Genomic DNA, 15,305 nt, shown 5'->3' on the forward strand with positions numbered 1-15,305 from the left:
GGGGTGCCTGGGTGGCTCACTTAAGCGGCCAATTCTTGGTTTTGGCTCAGGTCATGATCTAATGGGTTGTTAAGAGCCCCACACGTCAGCAGGGAGTCTGCTTGAAGATTTTCCTTCTGCCCCTACTTGCACGTGTGCACACACTCTCTTTCTCTCTAAAATAAATAAATCTTTTTTAAAAATCTTAAATCTTTAAAAGAAATCGAAATAGATTGTTGCCATAAACAGAAAACAAGGGTGTAAAATTCTTAGAAAACACAGGAGAAAACTGTCAAGATCTAGGAATAGAAAATAATTCCTAGATTTGACATGATCCCTAAAAACAATAAAATGATAAACTGGATCTCAACAAAACTAAACCTTTTCCTCTGGCACTATGAAGAAAATGAAAAGACAAGCCACATAGTAGGAGAAAATATCTGCAAACTACATATCCAATAACAGAACAAAATATATAAAAATATATATATATTTTTAATATATAAATATATAAAATTTAATATATAAATATATTAAAAAAACTCCCAATATTCAACATTAAAAAAGAATCCAATAAGAAAAAGAACAAAAAGACATCCATGAACATTTTATAAAAGAGTACACTATAGGGGCACCTGGGTGGCTCAGTGGGTTAAAGCCTCTGCCTTTGGCTCAGGTCGTGGTCCCAGGGTTCTGGGATTGAGCCCCGCATTGGGCTCTCTGCTCAGCAGGGAGCCTGCTTCCCTTCCTCTCTCTCTGCCTGTTTCTCTGCCTACTTGTGATCTCTCTCTCTCTCTCTCTGGGTCAAATAAATAAAGTCTTTTAAAAAAAAAAGAATACACTACAAACAATAAAATGTGGCAAAAATGATAAAATGCTCACCATCATTAGCCATCGAGGAAATATAAAATGAAACCACAGTGAAATACCACAATTAAGATTGGTTAAAATACTAATAGTGAGGTCACCAAATATTGGCAAGGATATGGAGAAACTGGATCATTCATATATTACTGATGGAAATATAAAATGGCCCAACTAAACTTTGGCAGTTTCCTATAAAGCTAAATATGCAATTACCATACAACCCAGCATTGTATTCTTAGGCATTTATCCCAGAAAAATAGGAAGTTCATATTTATATAAAAACCTGTACATAAATGTTCTTAGCAGTTCAATTCTCAATAGCCTAAACCTGGAAACAACCCAGATATACTTCGGTGGGTGAATGGTTAAACAAACTGCTACATCCGTATCAGGGAATACTACTCTGCCATAAAAAGGAACAAACCACAGTCACATGCAATAACTTGGATGGACCTCTCTAGGGAATTATGATGAATAGAAAAAAAAATCAATCATAAAAGATTACATACTGTATGATCCTGTTTGTTTAACATTCTTCAAAATTATAACATTATAGAAATGAAAAAAGGAAATGGTTGCCAGGTAGGAACTTGGAGATGGGTGATAGCAAGGAGCTAAATGTGTTTTAAAAAGAGCAATACAAAGTATCCTATGGTGATGGAAATGTTCTGTATTGTAACTGTTTGTAAATTAACCAGCGCATGTGAAAAAATAGTAGAACTAAACACACACACACAGACAAAACATGAGCACAAGTAAAACTGGGGAAATCTATATAAGATCTATATAAGATGGTATCAACATTAATATAAAGGTTGTGGTCTTGTACTATATAGGACACAGTACAATATACAAGAGATCTCTCTGTATTAGTTCTTACACACACATGTCAATTTAATTCAGTCTACGATTATCTCAAAACAGGAAATTTATTAGAGAAAAAACACTACCAATTTTTCTTTTGGAAATAGAAAAGATGATTCTGAAGTTCACAGAGAAAAATAAGCAAGATCAGGACAAAGCAAGGATGTCTATTTGACTTCTGACCAATTCTACCACTGGAAGTTAAAGCCTGTATCAAGGCAAGAAAAACAGTAAGTCATCCAGATAGGAAAGAAAGAAGTAAAACTGTCTTTTTTTTTTTTTTAAATAAAACTGTCTTTAATCACAGGTCACAAATGATGTCTTTGAAGAAACTTCTATGAAATATACAAAAACTAATAACTAAAAAAATAACTAATGAGTGATTTGGCAAGGCTGTACAATAGAAGATCAATATACAAAAAATCAACTGTGTTTCTGTTAAAAATATGAAAAGACAAACCACATACTGGGCAAAAATAATTAAAATCACAAGTGATAAAGGACTTAAGTAAATTAAATAGATTAAAATACTGGGCAAGAGATCTGACAGATACTTCATCAAAAATGAAACAGATGGAAAATAAGCACATAAAAATGCTCAACATCATTAGTCATTAGGAAAATACATATTAAAACCATGCTATATCATTCTATACCTAAAGACTGTCTAAAACTAAAGACTGACCATATCAAGTATTGGCAAAGATGTAGAAATAATTGAAAATCTCATGAAGGCTAATGGCAATACAAAATGGTACAACTACTCAGGAAAACAATTTGGCTATTTCTTAAAAAATTAAACACACATCTACCACATGATCTGTTTAGCCCACTCTGAGGTAATGGGCCTAACAGAAATGAAAGCAGTTGTTCATACAAAAACTTGTACAAGAATGTTCACAGGAGCTTTATTTGCAACAGCCATAACCCAGAAATAACCTAAATGTCACCAACAGATGAAGAGATAAAGTGCAGTATTCCATCATACAATGGAATACTACTCACTAATAAAAGAAATCAACTATTCAGTAATAAAAAGGGATAGAGATGCCACAGGATGGAATATCTCAAAATAATTATGCTGAGCAGAAGTCAGAAAAGAGTACATACTGTATGATTCCACTTATGTAAAATTCTAGAGGGTACAAACTACTGTATTTTATATATAAAGCAGATGAGTGGCTAAAAGCAGAAAAATATTTGCAACCAATGAAGGAGAGTAAATATCCTTTAAAGAATAATTTTACAACTCAACAGAAAAACACATTAATATCCCATTAGAAAAATGAGTAAAGAACAAAGAATTCAGCAAAGAAATGCAACAGCCAACATACCTTAAATATTCTTACTAGTAATCAAAAGAATGCCAGTTATAAGAAACAATTTTCATTTATCAAATTGCCAAAAATAACATTTCTGAAAAACTTTTGGCAGTTCAAAAAAAATGACTCAACAATTCTAAATTTTATGAACCTAACTTATGAAAATAAAAAATATGATCCAAGAGTTATTTCAAGGTGCTCCAGTGCAGTTATTTATAATATGAACAAGGTAAATTGCTTAAATGAGAAACTGTGAATTGATATAGGATATGACAGAATTAAATTGTAAACACGAAACCTCTGAAAAAAATTAATGATGCAATTTACATAATTAGAAATTTTAAATTTCAATTTCAAATTTCAAAATTCAATTAGAAATTTTAAAAATTTGTAAAATGACTGGAAGTAAATAACCTCAAAAAATTAACAAAAGTTTTTTAACACATGGCAGAGGTTATGGCATGACTTTTTTTTTTTAAAGATTTTATTTATTCATTTGACAGAGAGAGAGTGCACAAGTAGAGTGGAGGGGCAGAGGGAGAGGGAGAAGCAGACTCCCCGCTGAGCAGGAGCCCAATGTGGGGCTCGATCCCAGGACCCTGGGATCATGACCTGAGCCAAAGGCAGATGCTTAAACCACTAAGCCACCCAGGCACCCTTGGTATGACATTTTATTTTAGATGTTCTATAATGTATACTACTTTCATTACTAAAAAGAAAAATATGTTATTTATTTTTCACACACAAAAAAATCCATTTTGAACAAGCCATGATAAAATTTATGGAAAGCCTCCCACTTTTCTTTGAGGGCCATATCTTTTTTTTTTTTTAAGATTTTAAAAAAATTATTTATTTATTTGACAGAGAAAGAGAGAGAAATCACAAGTAATCAGAGAGGCAGGCAGAGAGAGAGGGGGAAGGCAGGCAGAGAGAGAGGGGGAAGCCAGGCTCTCCGCTGAGCAGAGAGCCAGATGCAGGACTCAATCCTAGGACCTTGAGACCGTGACCTAAGCCGAAGGCAGAGGCTTAACCCACTAAGCCACCCAGGCGCCATGACCATATCTAGTAAGTCAGTTAACCAGGGGAAGAAAATAAGATCATCATAAAAAGAGGAACCAGAATATTACCCATAAACTCCTATCAGTGTTCCCCAAAGCATTTCACATTTGTCTATTATTTCCAACTTTTAAAGGTATAGAATAAAATATAGAGAAGACAGTCTTCTCTGAAAAATATGGCCCTTTACTTACCATCTTCTGCTAAAATCTTGGCTGCATCTTTATCCTCTTCCCACTTCCCAGTCACAAAGCAATCTCTGATACTGTTCATAACCTTACACAGAAAAGTCAGCATTTAGTTGACATGCTCCAATGATTCAAACAAAACAACTGAAATTAAGAAACAGTGGTAGGTGACAACTAACCTTTAAATACTTTCTTAAGACACATTTTTTGGGGGGAAATTCTCATTCCAAGCAGACATATGAGATATGTTCATCTTTGATATATACAGTATAACCACAGAGAAAAGCTTAAATATCATTACTTAAGCAGTGGATGGGGAAGTACTATTAGCTCACTGACCTTATAAGTAAACAGATATTTACTAGAGCAACTGATTTTCAAACGTTATTAGTATTCCTAAGGCAATGCAGTAGCCAGCATTTAGAAAGTTGCTTTTACTATTTGTTAATCCTGACTTATTGTGGCTATTTGAAAATTTAATTACTTGACCAATGTTAATATTCTGACAAAGGCTAATGACAGAGGCTAAATGTCCTCGATAAGCACAACAGGGCAGAAAGTACTGATGAGGTTCCCAGTCTCAGACCTGATAAATCATCTAGTATATACATGTAGCAGATGCTGGGAGCCCCTCTTAAATATATAGTAAAACCTTGTACACAACTGTTTCAGAATCTCTTTGCTGGGGAAACTGACAGAAGACAGCAAACGTGATTCACTGCCAAGGCTTTAAAAGCACACTTACAGAAATCTTCAGATAGGTCCTGGCTTTCACCTCAATCACATTTTGGTCATGAATCATGTTTTTCATATACAACCTCACTCTCAAAGAGCAGTTTTGAGGCTCGCATGATTACAATGGATGCAAAAGCAAATCTGTTCATTTACTCATTTCTTCATGCTATAATCACTCACTAAATATTTACTGAACATCTGCTCTATGCCAAGAAGCTTCGTAGGCACTGAAGGATGGCAAACTGTTAGAAGAAAATCCTTAATTTCTGAGGATTAACAATTGATTTAGGGGGAACCAAAGACCAAAAAAATTAAAAAATAGATCCTCCACAATAAAAACACTAAACAAACCAAGAGGAGAAGGGAACTTTCTCAATCTGATAAGCAGCATCCATAAAAAACCCACAGCTAGCATCATACTAAATGGTTAAAATTGAGAACTTTCCGCCTAAGATCAGGAGTAAGGCAAGACTGTCTCCTCTCACCACTTCTATTCAACACTGTACTAGACGTTCTAGCCAGGACAATTACGCAAGAAATTGAAATAAAGGCATCTAGTTTAGAAATGAAAACTACAGGGGCGCCTGGGTGGCTCAGTGGGTTAAGCCTCTGCCTTCGGCTCAGGTCATGATCTCAGGGTCCTGGGATCAAGCCCCGCATCGGGCTCTCTGCTTGGCAAGGAGCCTGCTTCCCTTCCTCTCTCTCTGCCTGCCTCTCTGCCTACTTGTGATCTCTGTCAAATAAATAAATAAAATCTTAAAAAAAAAAAGAAAGAAAGAAAGAAAGGAAGGAAAACTACCTCTACTCAACTCATAAATGATATGGTCTTGTTTACAGAAAATCCTAGGGATCCACTGAAATACTTTCAGAATAAATGAGTTTAGCGAGGTTGCAAAATACTAGATCAATATACAAAAATAAATTTTATTTCTATACACTAACAATGAAAATCCAAATATGAAATTGAAAAAAAAGTTCCTTTTACAATGGCACTGAAAACACTAAAATACTAGGAACAAATTCAATAAGGAAGTACAAAGCTTATACTCTGATAACTATACAATGTTCTTGAAAGAAATTAAAGAGCTAAATATAAAGAAAGGCATCCCATTTTAATGGAACAAAAGACTTAATATTGTTAAGATATCAATACCATCCAAAGTGATCTACAGATTCAACACAATCCCTATTAAAATCCCAACTGGCTTCTTTGTAGAAATGAAAATGCTGATCCTATAACACAGAAAACCCAAGGGATCCATACAGGTAAACCAATCTTAAAAAAGAACAAACCTAGAAGACCCACATTTTCCAATTTCAAAACTTACTACAAAGCAATAGTAATCAAAGAGTAAGGTATTAGCATAAAGAAGATATAAGTCAGTGAAATATAACTAAAAATCCATAAATAAATCCATGTATCTATGGTCAAGTGATTTTCATTCATGGTGCCAAGACAAGGCATTGGAGAAAGAATAGTCTTTTCAACAAATGGTGCTAGGACAACTGGCTATCTATAGGCAAAAGAAGGAAGTTGAACTTATCTCATTACAAATACTAAAATTAACTTAAAATGGATTAATGACCTAAATATAAAAACTAAACTATAAAACTATTAGATGAAAACATAGGAGTGAAGCTTCACGATCTCAGATTTAGCAATGGTTTCTTAGATATGATACCAAACACAGAAACAACAGAAATATAAGTAAGTTAAATCTCATTAAAATTTAGAACTTTATTGGGGCATGTGGGTGGCTCAGTCAGTTAAACGTCTGCCTTTGGCTCACGTCATCATGCCAGGGTCCTGGGATCGAGCCCTATATCAGGCTCCCTGTCCAACAGGAAGCCTGCTTATCCCTCTTCCTCTGCCCTCCAGCCCCTTAACCCCGCTCATGCTTTCATGCACTCTCTGATAAATAAATAAAATCTTCACGGCTCAGTGGGTTAAGCCTCTGCCTTCGGCTTAGGTCATGATCTCAGGGTCCTGGGATCGAGCCCAGCATTAGGCTCTCTGCTAAGCAGGGAGCCTGCTTCTCTCTCTGTCTCTGCCTGCCTCTCTGCCTGCTTGTGATCTCTCTCTCTCTGTCAAATAAACAAATAAAATCTTTAAAAAAAAAAGTTTTTTTAAAATAATAAAATAAATAAATAAAATCTTTAAAAAAATGTTTAATTTTGCACTTTAAAGGTTAAAAGAAGGGGCGCCTGGGTGGCTCAGTGGGTTAAAGCCTCTGTCTTCAGCTCAGGTCATGATCCCAGGGTCCTGGGATCGAGCCGTGCATTGGGCTCTCTGCTCAGCAGGGAGTCTGCTTCCCCCTCTCTCTCTGCCTGCTTGTGATCTCTGTCAAATAAATAAATAAAATCTTAAAAAAAAAAAAAGGTTAAAGAAAAGACAACCCACAGAATGGGAGAAAATATCTGTAAATCATGTATGTGACAAACTGAATATATAATCAACTCTTAAAAACAATGACCAAAAAAACCCACAATTTTTTAAAATGGGCAAACCATATGAATAGACATTTCTTCAAATGGCCAGTAAGCACATGAAAAGATGCCCAATATCATTAGCTATCAGAGAAAGGCAAATCAAAACTAAGATGAGATACTACTTCATATAACAAATGGCTATAATAATAATAATAGTAAAAACAGCTAATAACAAGTGTTGGATTATAGAGAAATCAGGAGCCTCATACACTGCTGGTAGGAATGTAAACCTGTAGCCACTTTTGAAAAGAGAAATGGGGGAATATATGAGGGGAAAAACCTCTGTTTTCAGTAATCATATTAACAGTAACATGTGTAATGCTATTCTGACATTATTTTGTATGTAATGGGGTAAAGCAAATGAGTGATTATACACTTCTCTAATTTCATTATCTTCAGGGTCAAACGGAATTAATCTCCCAGTGGAAAAACAGAGATGCAAATGTAAAATAAAAAGAGGTTAAATAAGAACTCTGCAGTTCTGAATCTGAATTGGAAAGAACTATGAATTCTAGCTCTGGTCACTGAAAGACCTAGAAACAATGACCAGTCTATAACAGTGTGTATTCCTATGACTAGATTGTGATGCTAAAATACCATTTTGTACTAAAAGAAATCAGGACTTCTTATGGCTGCTTCCAAGTCTGGCATCAGAAATATAGAAGATGATCCTGGAATACCTCATCATATCAGATGGCAAAGAAGCAAAAGAATTTAGGAACCAACTTAAAGAGATTCCAACTGGCCAGAAATGGGACAACATGAGTATCCACAAAGATAACAAGTTCAGTGGAAAGAAACATTCAATATTAAATTCTATGGAGTTCAAAATGATACGTTAAAAAAATAATTCTGAAAACTAATATAAAGAATCAAGTATTTATCCTGCTTATATGGAACTGAGTAACCAAACAGTAGATGAGGGGAGGTTTCTCTTTTAGAGGTATTCCAGGTAATAAATAAAGAGCAAACTGAACAGAATCTCACCATTTTACATCCTTAATAAGTTAATGGATCTAAACATTGAGAACCAACAGATTTTATCATAAGATGATTTTATGTGCCTCCTAATGAGCAAACACCACTATCTAGGAAGCAGTCTTTCCAAAAATAAAAAAAACCTAAATCTAATCAAATTTCTAGATGTGCTGTCCATAGGGTGGCTAAAACTACATGGCTATTTAAATTCTAAAGACTTAATATAAAATAAAACTAAAACAAATTTAAAAATTTAATTCTTCTGTCTTACTAGCTGTACTTAAAGTACTCAACAGACACAAGTAGCCACAATGGACAGCTCAATAATCTACAGATCATTTCCATCGTCACACACAGTTCTATTGGTATTGCTCCGCACCATTTTACAGGAAATACATAAGAAAGAAGCCTGATAAACTGCACATAAGATGCAATGCAATCCACAAAAACCAGACTATGGGAAACTCTACACATCAAACACTTAAGTTTCTTAAACAAATAAAATATAAGGGGGAAAAAAAGAGACAGGTGGAAGGGACTATAGATTAAGAGACTGAAAAGGCATCGTGAAAAAACAAACCCCCCAAATCTGATAAAACTAACCTACAGTACAAACTTGGAGGACGAAATTATGAAGAAAAGTAGGAAATGATTACCATAAGAATCATAGTTCCTTCTGCAGGGAGGACAGGACTATGACTGTGACGGACACACAGTGGTTACATGGGTCCTCACCTAGCAAGCCATTAACTTAAACAGTTGTTTTTATGTGGTTTTCTATAATCTGTATGAAGTTATACTGCAAACAAAAAAGTTACATAAAATCTCATAAAGTGCATAAGTGCATTCAGTGAATTAAATTAAGAAATATGATAGTGATCAGGCCTGAGGAGTGATATTTAACCAAAACTGAATGATCAGAAGAGGCCAGCCTTAAGAACGTCAGAACATTCCAGAAGAGAAACCTGAGGGGCAAGAGGTCTAAGATAGGATTAAGCCTGGCAACTTTGAGAACTCAATGAATTCCAGTGTGACTAAAGAGTGGTGAGCAGGGGAAGAAAATTTACCAATGTCATAAATTTTTTTGTTTATAGATAGTAGCAATTATAAATTCTCACTCAGGGACATGAGGTATATCCTAGTTATAAAACACAAAATATTTCAAATATATGAAAACTTAAGTGCAATCCTTCAAAATAAAGATTAACACGACTATGCACAGTTTCCATTTTTCCATAACACACACACACAGTCACCCTAAACTCAAAATACATTATTGCTTAGGATCCAGTCCAATATCTGGGAGGATGTCCTATTATCTCACAAAAATGAAAAGCTAGTAACAGGCAGGAAATACTGAAATCACATAATCTTTTAGAACAATTCCCTAATTGTCTTAGAAGTCAAACATACAATTCATATTCAGTCTTACCTCCTCTAAATCCCAATCATGGGGAGCCTCCACATGAAATCTGGAGCAGTCCAAAGAGTCAAGCTTGTGCTTACATTCTCTTGAAGGCTGGCTGACACGGAACAACCCTCCAAGTTCGTCCCTCGTATCACCATCTTCTTCTTCATTATCCTCTGTCACTAAAGAGACCACCATGATGAAAAAGTGAGAACAAATCTTCACCCTAAAGGACCTGGGACTACAGGTCCCTGTTTGTGGTAGGTATGGTGGTATCCCCGAGCACATCAGCTATAGACAGAGAAAAGGCCACTGAACTACTGCTCAATGTGTCCGGAGGACTTAGGCCCTCCTATAAGGAAGGAGCAAAGAATTCAGTGAGGAGACGGAATGTTGGGGGTTAGGGAAAGAAAGGGGGTATTTAAAGACAAAGCTTTTAATTAGCATAAAGAGTTTCTCTCGAAAACTGCTGAGTCTCTAATCACTAAGAGTACTTAGGCAAACCTGAACGGAGATCAGTACACACCAACCCTTCAATTCAATGCTCCTAGCTCCCATATACTTCTTTGGCCTTGTTCTAATCACACAGTAACTGAGGACCACAATACAAAATAAAATGCACCACTTTGTTCTTTTCTGGCATGAAATTCTACCCAAAAAAATATCTTGAAGCACTTTGTATAGAAGATATAAAATGACAAAATGGAGAGTATTCTCATCAAAAGTTTTATGGCAAACCCATGAGCTGGTGATTAAAAACATCTGCTACATATAAACTACGAAAGCCAAGGATATCATAGGGATTTCAAAAGCACCACCAAAATCCTCCAACCAATTTCCTCATTTCCTTTCCAGAAAACGGTCTAAGAAACAAAACGTTATTAGATCTGAACCGGGGCTCTCTTACCTGTGCCATAAACAAGCTTTCGAAGGTTTGGAGTTGCTTGTTGCTGCCTCAGAAAGGCCTCAGCTGCCTTTCTGGAAAGGTCGTCCTTCCACTTGAGGGCACCTGAAAGGACCAACGCTGACATCGGTTAAGGTGTTTATCAGTCCTTTCGGCCTCAAGCTCACTGCTCATTCATCCCTAAATCCTTTTGAGTGCAATATTTGAAAAGTTAACAAAATCTCCAGAACAGCAGACTCCCAAATGTAGACATTCTATTTGTAGAACATTTCCAGTGCCAAGTTATAACAGTTACACTGATTTAAGCATACCTGAAGTTTCTGTGGAATAGCTGTTTTCTTCCTTGTAATCTTCTTCCTCTTTGAGTAAGTCTTCCACATCACTGGTCTCATCAATAAAGTTCTCTGACCCCAGTCTCTGACCACCAGCCACGGGAGAAGACTTTGGAAACTTTTTTCTAATAACCTCTTCATTTTCCGAACCCTCTTCCTCTGTACTGAGAGAGGAGCTTTCTTCAGTTTCATCTTCAGATGCAAATGCCTCTTCAGCTGTGCAGTGGCCTGAATCTGAAGTGGTGAGGGGTGCTTTCTCCAGATTCAAACTGTTACTCAAACCCTTAGTTTGTAAAAGTCCTGCTTTACTACTGTCTTCAACTTGAGATTCTGAAAGACCCCTCCCTCCTGCAGGGGAATCCTCTTCTTCGCTGCTTTCATCAGCTTCCTCTGCTTCTCCTTCCTCCCCTGAGCTCCTCTCAAGGTCATCATCGCTGTCAGCAAATGCTGGCAAATCCACCTCGAGGTCTTCTTCCATCTCCTCAAGTCTCTGCCGTTTGACACCTTTGCCCGTTGCATACACCGTATCTGTCATTTCGGCATCTGCCTCCTCTTCTGTTTCGTCATCACTAGAGCTCTCCGCCAACCTGTCGCCTTCAGACATTTCTTCATCATCTTCTTCATCACTGTCTCCAGACTCATCTTCTTCATCTCCAAAAATGGCTTTCCGACGCACTCGACCAGTTTTCAAATCCATCTGCTTTTCCTCTTTTGGCATCCACTTTCTGTATTACCAAGTAAATGCAAAATAACTCAATTCATACAGTAACTGGCTACTCTAGACATAGCAAGCCAATACTTATGCAAACAGAAGATAATAATCAAGGAATGATTTTAAATAACATAACAAAGAAAGGAACGATTTGATAAATACTGGAATAGATACTAAGGAAACTCATGCACAGTTCCCCAACACCTTTCTTCAAAAGAATTTATAGAGAATAATGAGGTAACCTTTAAAAAACAAAAAGTCTAACATTAGGGAAAATTTTATCTAAATGAAAGTGATTGCTTGGGGCGCCTGGGTGGCTCAGTGGGTTAAACCTCTGCCTTCGGCTCAGGTCATGATCTCAGGGTCCTGGGATCGAGCCCCGCATCAGCTCTCTGCTCAGCAGGGAGCCTGCTTCCCCCTCTCTCTCTGCCTGCCTCTCTGCCTACTTGTGATCTCTCTCTGTCAAATAAATAAATAAAATCTTTAAAAAAAAAAAAAAAAGAAAAAAAATGAAAGTGATTGCTTGATCAATCTTTTAGAAAAGTGATCACTTCCAAGCTTGAAATAGATGATCCTTAAATAACTGATTCCAGATCCAAAGCAAGGAAAATACAAAGGTAAGCCTGGAACATCCTGTTGTGTCAGGAGACAGGAAGTCCTCAAAGGCTAAAGGGGAAGGGCCAAAAGAACACAGGAGAGAGACTGAAGAGACAATCAAGGCATCAGAAAGAATGATAGTAATGGGATAATAACAAATGGAATTTTTTAAAAAGTCAAGTAGTTAACAGTGATATTAAAATAAAGGGGTGGAAGTGAGAGCTTCCTATTAAAGAATGCCAGCTAATATAAGAATACTGTACTAAACTATCATCTATACCACCTGCTAATTAGAAGGCAGCAAATAAACTTTTCCAAAAAATTTTCCTTTGTATATATTTATAATAAGTTATAAACCAGATAATTTCAATCATTTTCAGACTTATTTTTACTGGGAGTCATATAAATCACTAAATAAAACCAAAACACTCACTATGTATAAGATATACCAGTTCCCAACCCAAAGCAAAAATAATTCAAATAAGCTACACATCAGTGGGTAATGACCCAGGACATACTACAATATAATCTAAGGAAAAAGTTAAGAGACAAAATACGTAGCTTCTCAACAGCCACCTGAACAAGCTTCCTTACTCTGCTTGTACTAGGAATTTGGCCACTAAAAGAAAGCTAAGTGGCCTCAGCAACTTATAGAAACCAAAAACAACCTACAGAAAAAATTTTGTGATATCTGAGGAATATTCTGGGTTTGCTAAAAACTGGATCCTGTATAATATTTCAAGAATACCTCCATGTAAGGTCACATAACTGAAAAGCCCTCAGAAACCTACGTATATATCAAGCAAAGCAAAAAAACTCCCCAAAACCTGGAATGAATCCCACCAAAATGTGTGTTGATGGCAGAATGATAGGTGAAATAATAATCTGTAACATATTTTTTACGAAAAACAAAAAAATGGTAAACTTACCCTTGATTATCTATATCCTCTGACCCCAGTGGTTTGGAATCAGAAAAAAGTGTCACTCTACTTGAAGCCATCTTGGCATCAATAGTGGAATGGGTGGAAATAAGACTTTGTACCAGTTCATGGGTTGGCCTCACCTCGTCCTGTTAAGGCCACCAAGAAAATGAAAGTGAGGAACACACAAGAATTCTGAAGAGAGACATACTGGTTTCAATCAGTTTCTCAAATTTATCCTAAACATAGTTCCAGAAAATATTTCTTATTGCCTCAAAAAAAAAATCTTAAAGTCTAAAATTGACCTCTTTCTTCATTAAACTTTTTCAAAGTTCATGGAGTATACAACCTGGTAACCTACTTAGCTAGAAAAACCTTAAGTGCCAATGCTACACAAAACATGTAGTCTGCCCAATAAAATTCCTTTGCAGAATAAAGAAATGAAAATCTGGGGTTCATTTAAAAAATATTCTGCTGCTTTTGATTCAAACTTTTCACTTCAAGGAATTTATTGCATTGAAAGATCCCTCCCAGTGACCAAAACTGTATGCTTGAGGGTGCTAACTGCAGCAATGTTCAAACCAGGGGAAGCTGGGGGTAACCTCCCCACAGATTTCCAAGGGTTGGTTCAATAAATAAGATTTATTCAGACAATGAAATACCACACAGCTATAAAGAAGACTGTAGCAGCTCTACAAATACTAACATGGAACAAAGGAATCACATATTCTTAGGTGCCCTCCAAAAGTTGCACGAGCATTTAAAGTTGGAGCCCATATAAGAAATATTATGGGAAGCCTGGGTGGCTCAGCCAGTTAAGTGTCCAACTCTTGATCTCAGTACAGGTCTTGACCTCAGAGTTGTGAGTTCAAGCCCCATGTTGGGCTCCGCACTGGGTATAAAGCCCACTTAAAAAAATAAAAAAACAAAGTATGGGGTGCACCTGTGTGGCTCGGTTGGTTCACTGTTTGCCTTGGCTCAGATCACAATCCTGGGACCCTCAGCTTGAGCAGGCTTCAAGGGGAGCCTGCTTCTCCCTCTGCCCCTCCCCACTGCTTATGCTCTCTCTCGTGCTCTCTCTCTAGCCCTCTCCCTCTCTTTCAAATACATACATAAATTCTTTAAAAGAAATAAAAATTACTTCTCTCTCACACACACAAACGAAGACCATCTATATGTGTACAAATACATGGTATTTACATATAACACCTAATAATCTAAATATACATATAATAATCTAAATATACATATAATATTCTAAATATACATAATATAATCTGGATAAATAGGTATATATTTAGGGAGGAAAACAAAAAGAAAGACCAAAGAGAGCTAGAAAACACACTGATATTATATGGGCATACCTCAGAGATAATGTGGGTTTGGTTCTAAACGACCACAATAAAACAAGTCAAATGAATTTTTTGGTTTCCTGGTACATATAAAAGTTATGCTTATACTATACTGTAACTATGAAGTGTGCAATAGCATTATGTTTAAAAAAAATGTACATACCTTAATTAAAAAATACTTTATGCTAAAAATCCTAATCATTAGTGATAATCACTTATGACAGATACTATAACAAATATAATAATAATGAAAACATTTGAAATACTGTGAAAATTAACATAATGTGACACAGAGACACAAAGTGAGCAAATGCTGTTGGAAAAAAGGCACTGATACATTTGTTCAATATTCGGTTGCCACAAACCTTCAATTTATAAAAAAGGCAATAGTGATGAAATGCAATAAAGCAAAGTACAATAAAATGAAGTATGCTTATATAAAGACAGACAGGAAGTACAAACACCAAACCGCTTGCAACGTTCATGCTAAAAGACCTAGGATCCCCTGTATGTCTTAGTAACAGATTGAAGAACATGACTTTTACTTTCTCTTGGTGCAATTAAGTATTCTGTGTATTTAAAATATACATTGTAGCTTTTA

The 15,305-nt window shown here is 36.1% G+C and overlaps 1 protein-coding gene across 4 annotated transcripts in view; it reads right to left on the reverse strand.

Moving 5' to 3' along the window:
* LOC111144842 (BMS1, ribosome biogenesis factor) overlaps positions 1 to 15,305 on the reverse strand; it is a 45,158-nt gene that overhangs the window by 19,090 nt on the left and 10,763 nt on the right. For all 4 annotated transcript variants that reach the window (XM_022499379.1, XM_022499380.1, XM_022499377.1 and 1 more), the window contains exons 9-13: positions 13,362 to 13,501; positions 11,103 to 11,848; positions 10,795 to 10,896; positions 9,912 to 10,069; positions 4,283 to 4,364 (exon numbers count right to left, since the gene is read on the reverse strand). In XM_022499379.1, the coding sequence (XP_022355087.1) occupies positions 4,283 to 4,364; positions 9,912 to 10,069; positions 10,795 to 10,896; positions 11,103 to 11,848; positions 13,362 to 13,501 (1,228 nt within the window). The remainder of the gene's footprint in view (positions 1 to 4,282; positions 4,365 to 9,911; positions 10,070 to 10,794; positions 10,897 to 11,102; positions 11,849 to 13,361; positions 13,502 to 15,305) is intronic.

The sequence above is a fragment of the Enhydra lutris genome, unplaced genomic scaffold, assembly GCF_002288905.1.
Source record: "Enhydra lutris kenyoni isolate GAN:26980312 unplaced genomic scaffold, ASM228890v2 scaffoldscaffold12, whole genome shotgun sequence".
NCBI lineage: Eukaryota > Metazoa > Chordata > Mammalia > Carnivora > Mustelidae > Enhydra > Enhydra lutris.